Source organism: Bombus pascuorum, chromosome 1, assembly GCF_905332965.1.
Source record: "Bombus pascuorum chromosome 1, iyBomPasc1.1, whole genome shotgun sequence".
In the NCBI taxonomy this organism is placed as follows: domain Eukaryota; kingdom Metazoa; phylum Arthropoda; class Insecta; order Hymenoptera; family Apidae; genus Bombus; species Bombus pascuorum.
Genome location: NC_083488.1, coordinates 880,106 through 895,349, shown reverse-complemented (window position 1 = coordinate 895,349; position 15,244 = coordinate 880,106). Strand labels below are relative to the sequence as shown.

The window sequence follows — 15,244 nt, the reverse complement described above, 5'->3', positions numbered from 1 at the left end:
ATTGATTAACCTGTTACAATAGGATCATACAAACAATGGTACGATATACGACATAATATACTAGGTATATACCGCGATAATGTAGTACCTATTTAATGAATTCTAATAATAAATTAACATGTTATAAACAAAATTGTGTATATTGCCTATGAATACGAGCTTTGTCAAATTTTAGTTCAGAATTCATCGAGTCGGTAAACAACTGCAACAATTGAATAAAATTGTTTAAATTATTGGAAAGAAAATCGCATTTTTATCGAAACAACTATTTTTATCGTATCGACAAATTCGATATTATACTCTTTTCACTGCTTCGACGTTTGTAGTCCGACGAGAAGAGCAATATACGCGCATTTAAATTCGTTGGACGAATAAATTTCCTACGATCGAAATTAAAATGGTAATTACGATATTAAGGAACAAATAAACGTACAGAAGATTACATTCTTATCAAATGCTTTGAACAAATTTACATCTCGCGTATAAAGAGGTATAGATATTTCCGACAATTTGACTGAAATTACTTTTTGTGTGTACATATCAGATACATATATCTTTGGCTAAAACGCTATGTGTTCTTCGAACAGCCACTACAGTTTCCATTTTAAAGTGTAATAATATTAATTTAGAAATAAATGGCGCATATTTTGTACCAATTGCGAAAGAAAAATATTCCTGTTTCCTTCATGCCCGTATACTCGACACTATACGTACATATTACGTCACCTATACTATGATATGTACGTTAAACTTACCAATATTATCAATAGCAATCGTACTCGAATCTAATTTTCACTTTCGTGTGTACCATTTTTCCCCCTGAAAGATAGTTAACGTAACGTGTACTGCTATCACCTGTTATGTCTATCCTGAAATTAATCAAAGGAGAATTAGTAGCAGTCATTTGTCTCTGTGCGTTTAAAGACCCCCTGGGAAGACCCGACAGCTCTTGTAAATCGACGAGTCTTTCGTTTCGTTGTTCGTCGACGACCCTCTAATATATCGTACACGTTTGTGTACAAACGTACGTACATTTATTCTTCCAAGTGCACGTAAGAACGATACGATGTAAACGGAGAGTAAGCCATGGAAGAATAAAGGAAATTCGTGGAAGAAGAGAAAAAACGTCGCGCGTAAACTACACGCGTTGTAGTAGGAAAAACGAGAAAAGAAACGAAAGAGATAAGAGACGAGAGAAAAGAGAAAGAAAGGGAAAAAAGGAAAAGATGATAGACGCGATGAAACCAAGGAAAGAAAAGAAAGAAAAGGAATAGGGAGAAAAGAAGAGAGAAAGTCGTGTGATTAGTCATAGAAAGACAGAGATACAGAAAGGGTGGATGAGACAGAGAAGTCTAGAGAGGGTGAAACGAAGAAAAGGGGTTGAGGAAGGGGAGAAAACCGACGGAGGGATCTCGGTAAGTATTATTGTAATTATACACTTAGGTTTATTTCCTGCGTGCCCGCCCCTGCAGGGGCTGATAGCATTATATACCGCGGCTCCCTAATAAAAATAATAATAAGAGCGTTAAACCGCGGAGTACCGAGCGGAAGTAACATTCGCCCTTTCGGTTGTTGGCCCGTGTACCTGTTTCAGAACGACGATATACTTCACCCTAAACGCAGGAAACCCTCGTAATACATAGGCGTATTAATGATTCCGGTTTGCCCGAGAACCTGTATGTTGAGTTTAGTGTTCGTGCGTGTTCTAATTTCTAATGCATTATCAGATTTAGCACTTTCTGTATATATGGCTTGATACCGCGTTAATTTTAGGAAACAGGTAGATGTGTGATTTATCGCGTTAAAATATAACAAAAATATAACGATTATAGAAAATAGAAAATACGTAGTTTCGACGAAATAATAAGTAGAAAAAATGTTTCGTTATAGTAACAAAGTAAGCCAGAGGACGCACTTGGAGATATAAATGAATTTTACGATATTATTCAACGTATGATTAGGGTAGCCAATAATAACTACAAATGGAATAGACACGTTGCATGACTAAAATCAATCGTCTATAGTCCACGGACTACGCGTGTGTCATCCCATGGCATGTGGGTATAAAGTTCCTATTAGCAAGTATCGTTCGAACATATGTATGTGCGTGACTAAACCTCCCCTCCTCTTACACCTGCTATTAGCAAGTACCATTTCAAGCCCCTGCTTCGTTCTACTCGCCACCATTTATTTCTTGTCCTAATCTGATCCATCTTCTTGTCCACCTGTGCTTCTTCCGAATCATCTTTTCTAACGTACGTTCTAACATGGTAAAATATTTCCCACGATACTTTACGTACTCCCCATTGTAACACTCGTAAATAACGTTCAGAATCAAAATCAGATAGACAAGTAAAAGATTGGTTCGAATTGATTAAATAAAAAGACTAAGGAATAAGACACTAGCATTTCTGTTTCGAATTTTTTAATTTTTATATTTCCATATTTTAGGAATTTCCTTATATTTCCATATTAGGAGAAGCAAAGAATGTGATACAACGCGAAACCGAAAGTCTGTGCAAACCCGAAAGGGGAAGACTTGATTAAATAAATGAATTAAACAAAATGACAATTTTGCAATTATGGTGGTATTTATATTTTTGGAACTGTAGTGTAGTAAGTATGTAATATTTTGTGAAATAGTATTAATAATATCCTCAAAAATATCAAGTACTTTATTTGCCCGTAAGAAAGGAAAAATGTTCTTCTTTGTAATCTTCGCTCGTTACTAAGTTAATGATTAATTCGCAAATTATAAGTCATTCGATTACCGAAACACAGTTGTTAAAACTACCGCGGAATAGCAATTTCCCCGTTAACCCCTTGCTATATTAGAAAACGTTGGCATCGTGCGATCTATCGAATCTCGATTCCTCGCTAACTTTTTAATTCCATTGCACCTTTACCGTAAAAGAGGAAAAAGACGAAAGAAGGGATAGTAATAACGCGTATAAATTGCGATAAAAGAGTAGCCAATCAAGGCCGGGATTAAGGCTATCGGAACGTGGAAGAAATGGCAAAACGTCGGGAGGCGACTAATTTCCTGCTGGTCGATAATTCTCTCGCGAAGTCGCTTCTTCCCGCCGATGACTCTCGTCTTCGGTCGCGCTCCATAATTTTCAATTTGTGCAAATTAACGTTCCCGTTCTCCGCGCGTCTCGCGTCTCCATGAAACACGATAAATAAGGGGCCAAGCGAGTAGTAAATATAAATCAGGAGTGATTGGATGTAAGTGGGGAGCGTTATGTGTCCCCAGCGTCCCGTGTGTGGGATCGTCCGCGGCCGTTCTATGGCTGTGGGGCGTTCGTACACACACGATCCGTCGTAGCATAGGGCGTAGGTGAGAGACGACGCGACGCGACGCGACGCTTGGTGAGACGATGCACTATCTACGTATACTTTCACCATCGAAGGGGCTATACTACCCCGTTTACCTCGCGTCGATACTACTCTGCGTCGCGTCTCGTCGCGTCGCATCGCATCGCGTCCACGACTATACCGCGATACGACTATAGTGGTAGTCGCTGGAGCGATATATCGTATTATTCTTCCTCGTTCGAGTTCTTCGCGGGCCATAAATCCCCGTGTCTCTTAATACACGTTTACTGTAAGCTCCTGCGTTTGGGGAACCTTGACATTTATACGTACGCATCTGTATTCGTGAGGAAATTTCGGGTAACACCGTTGAGTGCACAACAAGTACAGAGACTGTATAACGTAGCTGTAGTTGTAATAATATATTATGGCCATAAAAAGGACCGTATATCGATACATGTAATACAATAAGTAATAGGTGCTATATCATTTAATAGTAGAATTATTCAAATCACCAAGATCCTGGGTTTCTGACCTTTCCTGTTTACCAGTACTAGAAACATCCACACGCTGTTTATATATAAGCTATGTTTTGTATTATAATACAACAGTTTAAAATAGTTCGTATTAAAGCAAATGGACACCATGAACGTTGATATACTGTACATAGTCCTTTAGATGTATGCATTTTTCAAGGCGAACATTTTTGCGACATTTACGCTGACTTTGAAATATCTCTGACATTGATATTTATCAAGTTATTTATGGTACATTTATCGATGAGCGGTATAAGCGTGTACGACGAATACAAATGTTCAATTTTGGAACGAAACACATGGGAGATTTGCAAGCTTGTTAAACGAGGTCACATTCAAAATTCCATTTACGAAACCTAATTTTCTATCATCACGGAGTAACGAAATGCGTATGAATCAATCAACCCTTAGACTCTCTATTCGTTAACATCACGATATATCTATATACATCCTGCGTCCGTAGGTACATACCTACTTGACATATTCTACTTTTTTAAAACAGAAGACTAAAACTTACTTGCAATTGCGATTTGCGCTTTATCGTCGAAACGGTTTTACGGTGCTCATACCTTGACGATGATTTTCCTCAAATTAGATACATCTTTTAAATTGACTCTGTTGGAGGATCATCCTGTACATCGCTGTACATTGTGCGTAAATAATAGCACAAGCGCATCTTCCATACTTAGTTCGTCGTTAACATTCGCTCGAGCTCTTGCTTAATTTTGTTGGAATACAACGATATTTCACGCATAGGCACAATACCCTTACACAGACACCCACACGCACAGGACACGTACTCATTACTGTATAGAGAGTGGGGCTCAAAATATTTAAGGGATCAGGGGTCGCTACGTAGGTCCAGTCTGAGAGTAACTGGAACAACAATCAACAATTCTTGTATACGTTATATCGCTCGCTTATATATATCAGATTCTGTAGTTTCTGTTTAATAAACATCACTGAATATTATTTCAACGCAAGCATTGTGTCTTCCAAAGGTTATTAATCTTAACTTCAAGATTAAATTCTAACAAATTTGTAAAGATAAAAGTTGAATTTCCGGCTGTGATTGCCGACAATTTACGTTTCTGAAAAAAATCATATCGTTAAATTTACATTTCCGATGGAACAGGGTCGTGGCGATGCGTTACCTGTCTACGCGCAACGGCAGGAAAGAAGAAGAGAAATAGTCACGCATCGAAAGTGGCATAATCAATTCACACGGACCCCTAGAAGCTACGTAAATGTACCAATGATAAATGATAAGCATCCACGGATGACCTTTTTCAAGCGCGTTTACCTTTTTTCCTCGGCAAGTGCACAGTGCACAGATGCGCACTTGCGAGTGGCACAGGTGTAAGCAAGATATCGATTATGCAATCTCATGGCTTGCAACCCCAACCGAACGGTAACGCACGAATACGCGTTCATCCCTCCTGGCCTGTGCTGTGCGCCACCTCGATACGTATAACCCGGCTCGATGCCGGTCTGTCAAACAGACCTGACGTTAATTATCGCCTTACTGCTCCGCCAAACCACCGTTCCATCCACTTGACGCATATGTCACTTTTCAGATTTCTGTCTGAATACTGTACACTGTACACACACTCACACACACTCTCTCTTCCTCTCTCTCTCTCCCCCTCTCTCTCTTCCCCGTGTATCGTGTTATTTTCGACCTTCTTTCGATTATTTTTCTATCGAAAAAAAATAAAGATCTTTTGTACAAAAGAAAAGAAAAATACAAAGAAAAGTCAAAGTTGGAGTAACCGTTTTAGTAGATAAAATTATATGTTTTTAGACTAGCAATGGCTCGAAATGGTGCGAAATTTCTTCCTTTGTGAGTAAATAAAGAATTTCAAAAAAACGGTGGGTAACTGGTAGATTTTACGAATCTCGCGTGTATGCAGTGTGGTATACAGCGCACTTACATACATACATGTATATACATATGTATGTGTACATAGCTCGCCACGAACGTAACCGAAGGAACTGGATACAACTTGACGCGACGTCATACGGTATACTTGGTTGCAAAGATTTTCTTGCTAGCTGCAGGTAGAAATGTACCGCTTATTCAAATATTGAATTCAGCGAAGATTCCGGAAATCCGGCCACAGGGTACATGATTTCCGTAGAATAGTTAGCTTCTGTAGAAAAGCTCGTTATATCGCACAAGAGGAGCGCTGTTCAAACTTCAACTATTGACGAAGCTGGTTCTACGTGGTTTGACTTGCTCATCTTTGTCGCTTACAATGGCTCCAACCTTTCTTGGTAAAGATCCTGACGAAGACTTCAATGATGTAACGAAGCAGAAAACTTGGAACGTTGTCGAGGTCGTCGTTTGCAATTGTTGATAAATTTTTAGTACAAGTATTCCGCCGATGTAGCAGAACTCAAACATTCGAATTTTGTTAACAAGTTACAGAACGAACGTGTATTAAATCGTCGTACCATGTTGTCAAAGAATTTTCTCCCCGAATCTAGAATATATAACCCAAAATAAATGTCTTGCGTTGTACTTTGAAAGACGTTATTAAAATATAGATAACTTTTAAATGTCTGCTTTCGATATTAAATATAATTTTACTACTACCTTTTGTAAGGTTCCACGCTTTGTATCGTTGGAATACATTCCCGAAAGAAGGAGGATATCTGAGAACGGACAAACGCGAAGAAGGAGCGACGAGAAGAGCAAAGTTAAGCATTCTCGTATAATTAACATTTTCAATCAAAAGCTAACGTAGATAGACGCTCCGTACGTATTAAATTTCTAGCAAAATAAGAACGTGAATACACGTGAATGCGTGTTTATATTTTACGCATTCTACTTCTCAAAACTTATTTGTCGTACTCTCTCTCTCTCACACACACACACACTCAGACTCTCTCTTTCTTTCATTCAATAAAGGCACATTAACTTCCGATATAGCATTTCTCGCTCCATGTATACGTATAATAACAGATAAACTTCGCCATACGTTATTTCTCACGTTAATTAACATTTTATAACTGAGAATACATTACATTAGCACATCGCCGTGTAATTGTCATTCAATTCTTAATGCAGCAGCCACGCTGTCGCGGGCGTCGGCGTCGACGTCGCGTCGCGTCGCATCGTGTCGGACCATGAAATTCTCCCAATTTCCGTTGACGTTGTTTTGCGGTCTTGGCTGGTTCATCGGAAAGAGAGCGTTTACTTTCGATGGTTAATGGCTGATGACGCGGTGAATGTAGCCGACCGGACCGGCCAATCGATAATCGTCACCGTCCACCGTCCAGTCCCTCAAGAGTCGTAACTCGTAACAGTTATCGGTTATTTTTTCCAACGCGATATTCCGTTTCACACGTGATAATTATTCCCGATTTTTCTGTCAAACTTCAGCGCGCTACCGTTTCCCGATCACTGACTCGCAATTAGTCGAAATTAATTGGTCACCGTAAAGACGATTTAATTTTAAAGAAACTTGTAGCTACGAGGAAGCAGCTGAAATGTTTAGATTGTATTTGTTTGAAGAGCAAGAAAGATATTTGCAAATTTCATGTTCGAAAGCGTAAAAATTTATTTCTACGAATATCAACGAATTATGTATTTACAGCGCGTTTCAAAAACTCAATTTGATTAGTTTCGAATTGTTTTCCGTTGTTTTATCGAAACTACCGAAGAGCGGAGCTGCTTCTTTATCGCCGCATAAGCTCCTCGACGTAATAACAACGAAGCTAGAAGAAGCGTATATCATAGGTCGATTCTTTCCCGAACGCATGGTAGTTGGATCGTATATTAATAAATTCGAGACTGATAATTTTACGAAAATCCGAAACTACAATAGAAAGTGGCAAATAATGCAGGAACAAGAGTTTATTTTCAAATATCGTGCTTTGTCTCGCAAACACGAAGCTCGAAGCTACGTTAGCGTCTCTTAATGAAATTCATTTATTTATATTCGACTTTGGATTCGTGTTGAGCACGTTGATCAAGATAAATTCAATAAAACATTAACGATAAAACGTTTACTCGTACTGCATGTTAAAATCTTGAGTCGCGACGCTCGAGAAAATTAAATTCGTGACAGGTTACGACTGAAAATTTCTATCGACTTGTATTTTAATCGATAGACGTAAGATCTGCGATATTAATATACCATGTCCTTATAATTTACACGCTCGATATTCACATAGAAATAGGAAGCAGAAATCGAATACGACGCTTACGATTGAAATTAACGAAATTGATACATCTCGTTCTACGAATTAACAAGTTATCGTTGTCTACGAACGACAAGTCAATGGTCCTGTCAAAGATACGCGTGTTTACCATTAATTGTTTTATCTTTTACATTGTAACAATGATTTAGATATTACATTCACTGTGAACAATAAAATTAGCCTTTTTACTTTGATCGGAGATGATTTCCCATTTTTAAATCTACAGTAGGTATACACATTCTGAATTTTAATCAATATGAAATTAGCGTATTAAAGGAACCGAAACAAAAGTAGCTACTTAAACGAAATATAAGACACAGACACGAGTATTGGGAACTCGCTCGCTCTAATAAAGGAAAATAAGCATTTAAGATCAGATTCGATAAATTTTTACATCGATGATTCTTATATATACTTCCTTACATTTATAAAAGAATAATAATAGTCGCGTGAGCAGATCGCGCATGGAAATTCAAGAAACTAATGATCTACGGAAAGGGTAATGCTAATTAATTAATTATTAAGCAACCTGATCGATATTCTGACCAAGCAAAAGATACGTTGCGGAAAACGCGCGAAACGATGGTCATCGAAACGTGAATAATTACCAGTGGTATAATGAATGCGTAATGAAAACTGTATTAATTATCATAGATAATTAATATCATGGGCAGGGCACACGGACCATGTTTACGAACAATTAACTGCATTAGCGAGTTAACGTTTGTCACGACTGACCTTCCTAGAACTTGATAAAATACTTAAAGACTGCTGAAAATTGTTTAAACGTGTTTTATCGTATTTTTAACTTGCAATTATAAAATAACTGCTTGTACTTACGAACAGGTACGTTTCGTGTTTCTCCTTTAAATATTAATTTAATTAATTCTAATAAGTAATTCTAATAAATTAAAACATCTATGATTCAAGTTAAAGTAACAACGTTTAATTTGTTGTTTAATTTATTCGAAACACTTTTACCAATTAGCTGCTAAATGTTAAATTTCATTTATACGATATAACGTTATTATTTTTGTAGCCACAAGCGTTGGGAAAAATTGTTTAGTTAAACATTTTATATTAGATAGTACATTTTATATTAGATCGCTAGTTTAATACAATCGCGTTGCATTTTGTTACTGTTAATTTTAAGTTACGAAGAAGAACGTTCTGATACAGCGATAACTAAACGGAAGTATGTATCCTTACAATAAAAAAGTGCTAATTATTAAAGATTCAAAATCAATCGCCGTATTATAAATGTAAATTATAATTTATTATTTAGAAATATAGACTTAAAAAGATTGAAGGCGTATTTTTGAACATGTTCTAATTTAACCCTGTTAAACGTATATTTTGCTACTATATTTACTGTCCATGTGTTGGATTTAAATGGCAAAAATAGCATCGCGTGGAAATAGCCAGAAAAGAAATATCCAGTCAGGTAATGTTCCCCTTTCCTCCGAATCTAAAAAATACCAATGATTCGACTCATTCTCCGATATCCGCAAACATCCTCGTTGCGCGTGACGCTCCAAACTTTCTCGATTCCCGCGTATTCACGTTCACGTGTTTGCAGCGTGCGCCAAAGAAACTTCTCGACGGTATCTACGAATGTATCTGTTCGTTAAATATTTCCAGGCTAGTCGCGGCGAATCGTAGCCTACGTAAAACGGTTTCGACGGGAATGTGCGGCGCAACGTGCGTCGGGGAACTGTAGGAAGAACGGCGAGGAGCGGCGGAAAAATACGCCATGTACCCACGTAGGACGACCGAAAAAAATCGCAGGAAAGAACGATTACATCGGATCCACGATACCTGGCGGAACAGTACGGCCTGTAATCTCATCCAGCCATTCGGCTCGTAGCGACGGTTTTTATCCTATTACGTCACATGAATAAACTAAAGACCATGGAGTCCGCGACACGCTGTGCCGCGCCGCGCTGCGCCGCACCGGAGGAAAGAGATCGTGAGATCCAGGAGAGCGGCCGCTGAAACGAGTCTGGATTTGACGTGTGCCCTCTCCAGCACGGAGGACCGCTCTGCCTGCAGCAGGCAGAGGGATTCCAACTCTGCGAATGGATACGTTGCAAGTTCGACAAAACAACCACGTCTGATACGTTGGAAGAAAAAGAAAGGATACGCCAACGGCAACCGACACCTACATCCGATCGATTCCGTTTCGGTAGCTCAGCTACTTGGCTGTACGGTCCTGATAATGAAACGTAGTATAGCCAAACGAGTATCGACCGAACACCCTACTCTAGGGGAACCGTTTCTCTATGGACATCGTTGCTTTTCTTAAGGGTCCGATCGACGTCATATACTCGATCCATGTAGGACGCTGCCTGCACTTGGATCGAGCGTTTCAGAACGCGCTAGCGAATCTTCTTTAACTGTTTGCACCTTCGAGCGATACGACGTCTGATAAGGCGCGTTTATTATACGACTTCTTACGCTTGTTCATTCCGACCAAGTATAATCCGAGACGAACAAATTTTTATCTTTAATACCGAGTACCGCAACACGTTGATTAATTTCTTACAATTTTATTTAAAGATAATAAATCATATTTTTGAAGCCTAGAAAATTGAAATTTTCTGATTAACGAGAGGAAAGCTTCGATAAAGCAAACATTTGTTAAGCGTGGAATACGAGTTTGTCGCAATTGCTATTGTTTTTCATCCCTCGATACAAGAGATAAAGCTACGAAGGTGATATCGTTCTATCGAAAAGGTTGAAATCGTCGGTGTTGGCGAAGAGTACAGTAAGCGTCGCGGCGGTGCGCCGCATCCGTAAGATAAACGACGGATGCACGAAATATGTGATACATGTGGCAGGGAAACTTGTGGCCAATGAAAATGGATGATGCCAACTTCCAATGTCTCTTTTTATCGCGCCCTTACGTTCCAAATGTATCAGGCTGCTTCTTTCAGCCAGCAGTCGCCCATCTTCATGTATAATGTATCGTTCTTTGCAAACTTTAATCGTAGGATTTTGATTTATGTTGCCACCTCGACCGATTTCTTATACAACTCTCGATAAAATAATAACGCAACGAAAGCGATCAATTTACGCGATGAAACTTTAATCGCATTTTAAATGTTACAATAGCGGACGAATGTCATTTAAGCAACGCTGAAATTGAGGAAAGAGTTAATTCTGAATATGTACATATATTATAGATAAAAACGTTGGCTTTTGAATAAAACAATATTCGTAATTGGAAAAGCTATTTACATGATTATATCTTCCGTAGAATGTTTTCGTACTCGTAACGAAAATTTGTATTTTAAACGAATGATTAGCAATTGGTAATTTATCGAACATGTTTTCATTAAAACATAAAGGAAGCACAAAATTGAATATCCTTTTTATTAGCGTATGGTCGTGATGGATTGATTTAAAGATTCGTAGATATCGCGAAGGCAAAACGTTCGAAAGTAGTCGTGAATAATTAGTTTCGTTTCAATTCCAAGATACGGACGATGCAAAATCTAAATCAATCGTTTTACGTTACTGTAAATTTCGCAAAACTTTAATTTATATTCGCAATCCAAATAACCAATTATAGCTATCAACGTAATATTTCACTTCTACACGAAACAACCTACAGCATACGAATCAAAGTTAAATATCTTGAAATAAAAAGTTGAAAGATAAAGCGTGTACAAGTGTGAGAAGTATAAAAAAAACGACTTTTTAGCGGGAAAGGAAAGAAAAATTTTATACAGAATGCGATTGAAAAATTGACACGTTACTTATAAAATAATGGAATAGTAGTTGAAAAAGATGAAGTGGGTATAGTATTTACTGGAACGAGTAAATGCAACTACGTTTACCATTTATCGTCCCTTCGAATCTACAAACGCATCAAACACTGAAAATATGAAAATTAACAAAAAATACACTTGTTTATCTTGTTGTTTATATCATTGCACAAAGGTATTAATATTGCTCGAAGACTATCAAATATCACTCGAACTACTTGAAAATTACGTTATACGTGTGTAGCTAGAATAAGAAATCAGACTCTACTGAGACCATGTTTATCCGCCTTCGACAAACCAGCTAAATCCGCGATATCCACGAGCAATCATCCTACGTTCGAAGCATCTAGGAGAAAACTTGCCACGTAAGAGGCGTTTTATAGAGATGTGAAATTCCCGTCGCATCGCGTCACGTCGGTCCCCTGCTCACGAAGAGGAAATAGCGATGTCGAAGATCGAAAGTGGAAATAAAAGACGGGATAAAACGGCGATTACTCACGGTAGGGTTGGGCATACAGCGTCGCGGTGGTGGCGGCATGGGATCCGGTGCGGCACGATAAGGCGGCGGCGAATACCTTCCCGAAGGGAAACAGCCCGGGGCCGTGATGGGTGCCCCGTGGAGTCCCTTGCTCCCCATCATCTTGTCCGGCGAGTACATCATCCTGAAGCTAGTCAAGGCTAAGCTGCCAGGCTTAGACCTAAACCAGTCGAAAACCGACGCCCTCAAACAGAACGATACCAGCAGCGGTAGCCGCGCTTCCTCTTCACATCAGTGTTCGCGGTTCGCATCTGTGTAAGAAGAATTATCGATGTCCTCTCTACACCCAATTTCCTCTCAGAGTACCTTCACATTCGCTTTCGTCAAATCGCTTCGAGACTAATCGCGAGACTCACTAGCGCGGCACGACTATACGAACGACGAATCACCGTACTATTGTTACAGTTGTTCTTACGATAGTACTTGATCTTTGCACTTTTACGAGCCACCACTCATCTTCGTTCTTGACACCACCGATCAAACCGCGGCGATTTCAGTCGATTTGACTAAACTCGTTCGTCGAAGAGATCGCGGATCTCTTCGATGTCCATGATGCACATGATCACGGACACGGTGGTTGGATTTTACTGGCACTCGGTTTAGTTCTATGTCTGAACCATGGCGACGGCCAAACGTTCCGATTCCTTCGAATCGGAAGATCTCGCACTTCGCGATGCAGACGTAGACGGAAAGTAGATGGTGTAGCGACGCGTTTCTCCGAACGCGTGAATAAATAATTTTGCTGTCGAGCGAGCAGCTGATTCCGAACGAGTCCGGCAATGGTGAAACGTTACCGAGATAGGAACGACCGAGCGATCGAATTTGTAGCGGCACGCTGATGCGATCACTGAACCAACAGCCACTTGGAATTTTCGAAGAAAGAAGAAACTGTCCACCGTCAGATTGTCACGATTCGGTCACCGACGTAGTAGAATCGTACGGTACACGGGATGTTGTGGCGAAACTGTGCACTTTTTGGCGCTGACTGGCCGGCGCGGCGAGCGATGCTTCGCGGATGAACTCTTCCAGCGGGGATGGAGGGATCGAAGGACGAAGAGGGAAACGACGGGACAGGGGATGGTCGGTGATCCAGGATATTGGCAGAGTGGCGCGTGCTCACAGCAGAGGGGTTGTTCGCCACGAGGTAAGCCGAGAACAACCGGGACGAAGGGGTATATCGTGCATAGGCGGAGTTTAGCGCGGTCACGCGTGCGCTCCTAGCACGATTCGCGTCGGCCATCTTTCGCTTTGCTTTCGTGTTCGGCATGGGTGTCGCTAACCGCGACCACCCGTTTCTTCATCCTCCCTGCGTTTTACCCTCCCTCTTTTCGCCTCGTTCGTCCCGTTTCCTTTCCTCTCCCCTAGAATCTCGTTCCGTGTCTCGTTTTCACTCCCCCACCGACGTTACACGCCCTTCCTAGCCAACGTCGAGCCACCCCCGCGTTCCTACCGAACCTTGCCCCGCGCAACCTTGTCTCGTCGAAGACGCCTCGTGTCGTCTACCTACTTTTCTTCCCTCGCGACGCGCTTTTGTTCGATCACCGCGAAATCTCTCGCTCGGCTGTCGCCCAACCTGCTGTTGGATTAGTAGCTACGTCGTAAACTGGTCGCTCTCAGTCACCCTTAACACCAAGGTCGCTACTGCTGCTACTCGCTGCTACTACACGTCGCTTTCGTCATTTATCTTCGACATCCTGAAAATTGCGACTCAACTGTGAACCATAGTTTTGTGTCGATATTCTTCCATGGATTGCCTCTACCTTGGAAACTTTCTACGATTTTATCCACGCCATTCCGTACACCAGAGTTTAAGATCGTTGTTTATCGATTCATCGTGTCGAACAGATTTTCGAACGATTTCATTTCGTTTTTGCTAACGACGGTATTAGAGATTCCATAGACTCTCGTATCTCTTCGTATTTTTTCGTATTTTTATGCGATCATATTGGCTACACGATGTACCTTTGCAGATCTAAAACTAAATAAAATTACATTTTATTTTATCGTTGTAATCGTTGGGAATAATTTATTGAAAGATCTTGAACACAGTGACGTATACGTCGGTTTTCTACGCAATTACGTACAGCTAACGCATAAAGAGTATTAACTATTGAAACGAAATAATAACGATTCAAAGATTTTAGATTTTACTGTTTAATGATAAATTATCGACAGATCAAATTAGATTAGATTAAATTAATTTGCGCGTTTCGACTTTAAATAGAGAACACACGTTCGCAAATGCAAAAGGTAGAAAAAGGAAAAGTTGTCCTACTTTGTAATTGTCTTACAGATCTTTCACGCGGTGACGTAAGTTTCTTTCGTCTCATTTTATAAAGAATGAACAATTGCGATCAACGAACGATATATTATCAAGCACTGTGAACCATTTATATTACGTTTGCCATTGAAACATCGCCGTTTTAACAAAGAAAATAACTAAATACAACAACTCGATTGGAACAGTCTTCGCTTTCTTCTTAATGCAGTTGCGTTAAAACAAAAGCCGGCGTATGTATTATTCGAAAGAACAATCGATTTGCCTTTGCTTGTATTCGATCATGCCTTAACCTATGCCGTTTTAAGTCATTATTATTTAAAGCAGCCTCTTATACAACAGGTAAATAATGTTATTTAAATGTTATACTTTACAGACCACGGTGGCGATACACTCTTTTTAAATATTTATCTTTTACCAGTGATTAAGGCTACTGTTCAAGATGTACTGTACATATTTCTACATTGTTTCAAGAACTCTTTAAATAATTTGAATAATACAGTCGCTTAAAAGATTGTTATACAACAGGTTCCATAACACGCGTTCCTAAATATTACCTACGTTCTAAATTCTTACGTTCTGTCAAATCAATTAAATT

The 15,244-nt window shown here is 39.6% G+C and overlaps 1 protein-coding gene across 2 annotated transcripts in view; it reads right to left on the bottom strand.

Moving 5' to 3' along the window:
- Positions 1-14,470, bottom strand: part of LOC132916076 (inhibitory POU protein) — a 59,725-nt gene extending 45,255 nt beyond the window's left edge. The window contains exon 1 of one of the 2 annotated variants that reach the window (XM_060975844.1): positions 12,330-14,470. In XM_060975844.1, coding sequence (XP_060831827.1) covers positions 12,330-12,491 — 162 coding nt within the window. In that variant the 5' untranslated portion in view covers positions 12,492-14,470. The remainder of the gene's footprint in view (positions 1-12,329) is intronic. The other variant, XM_060975845.1, reaches the window with a different exon arrangement.
- Between the last annotated feature and the right edge of the window lie 774 nt (positions 14,471-15,244).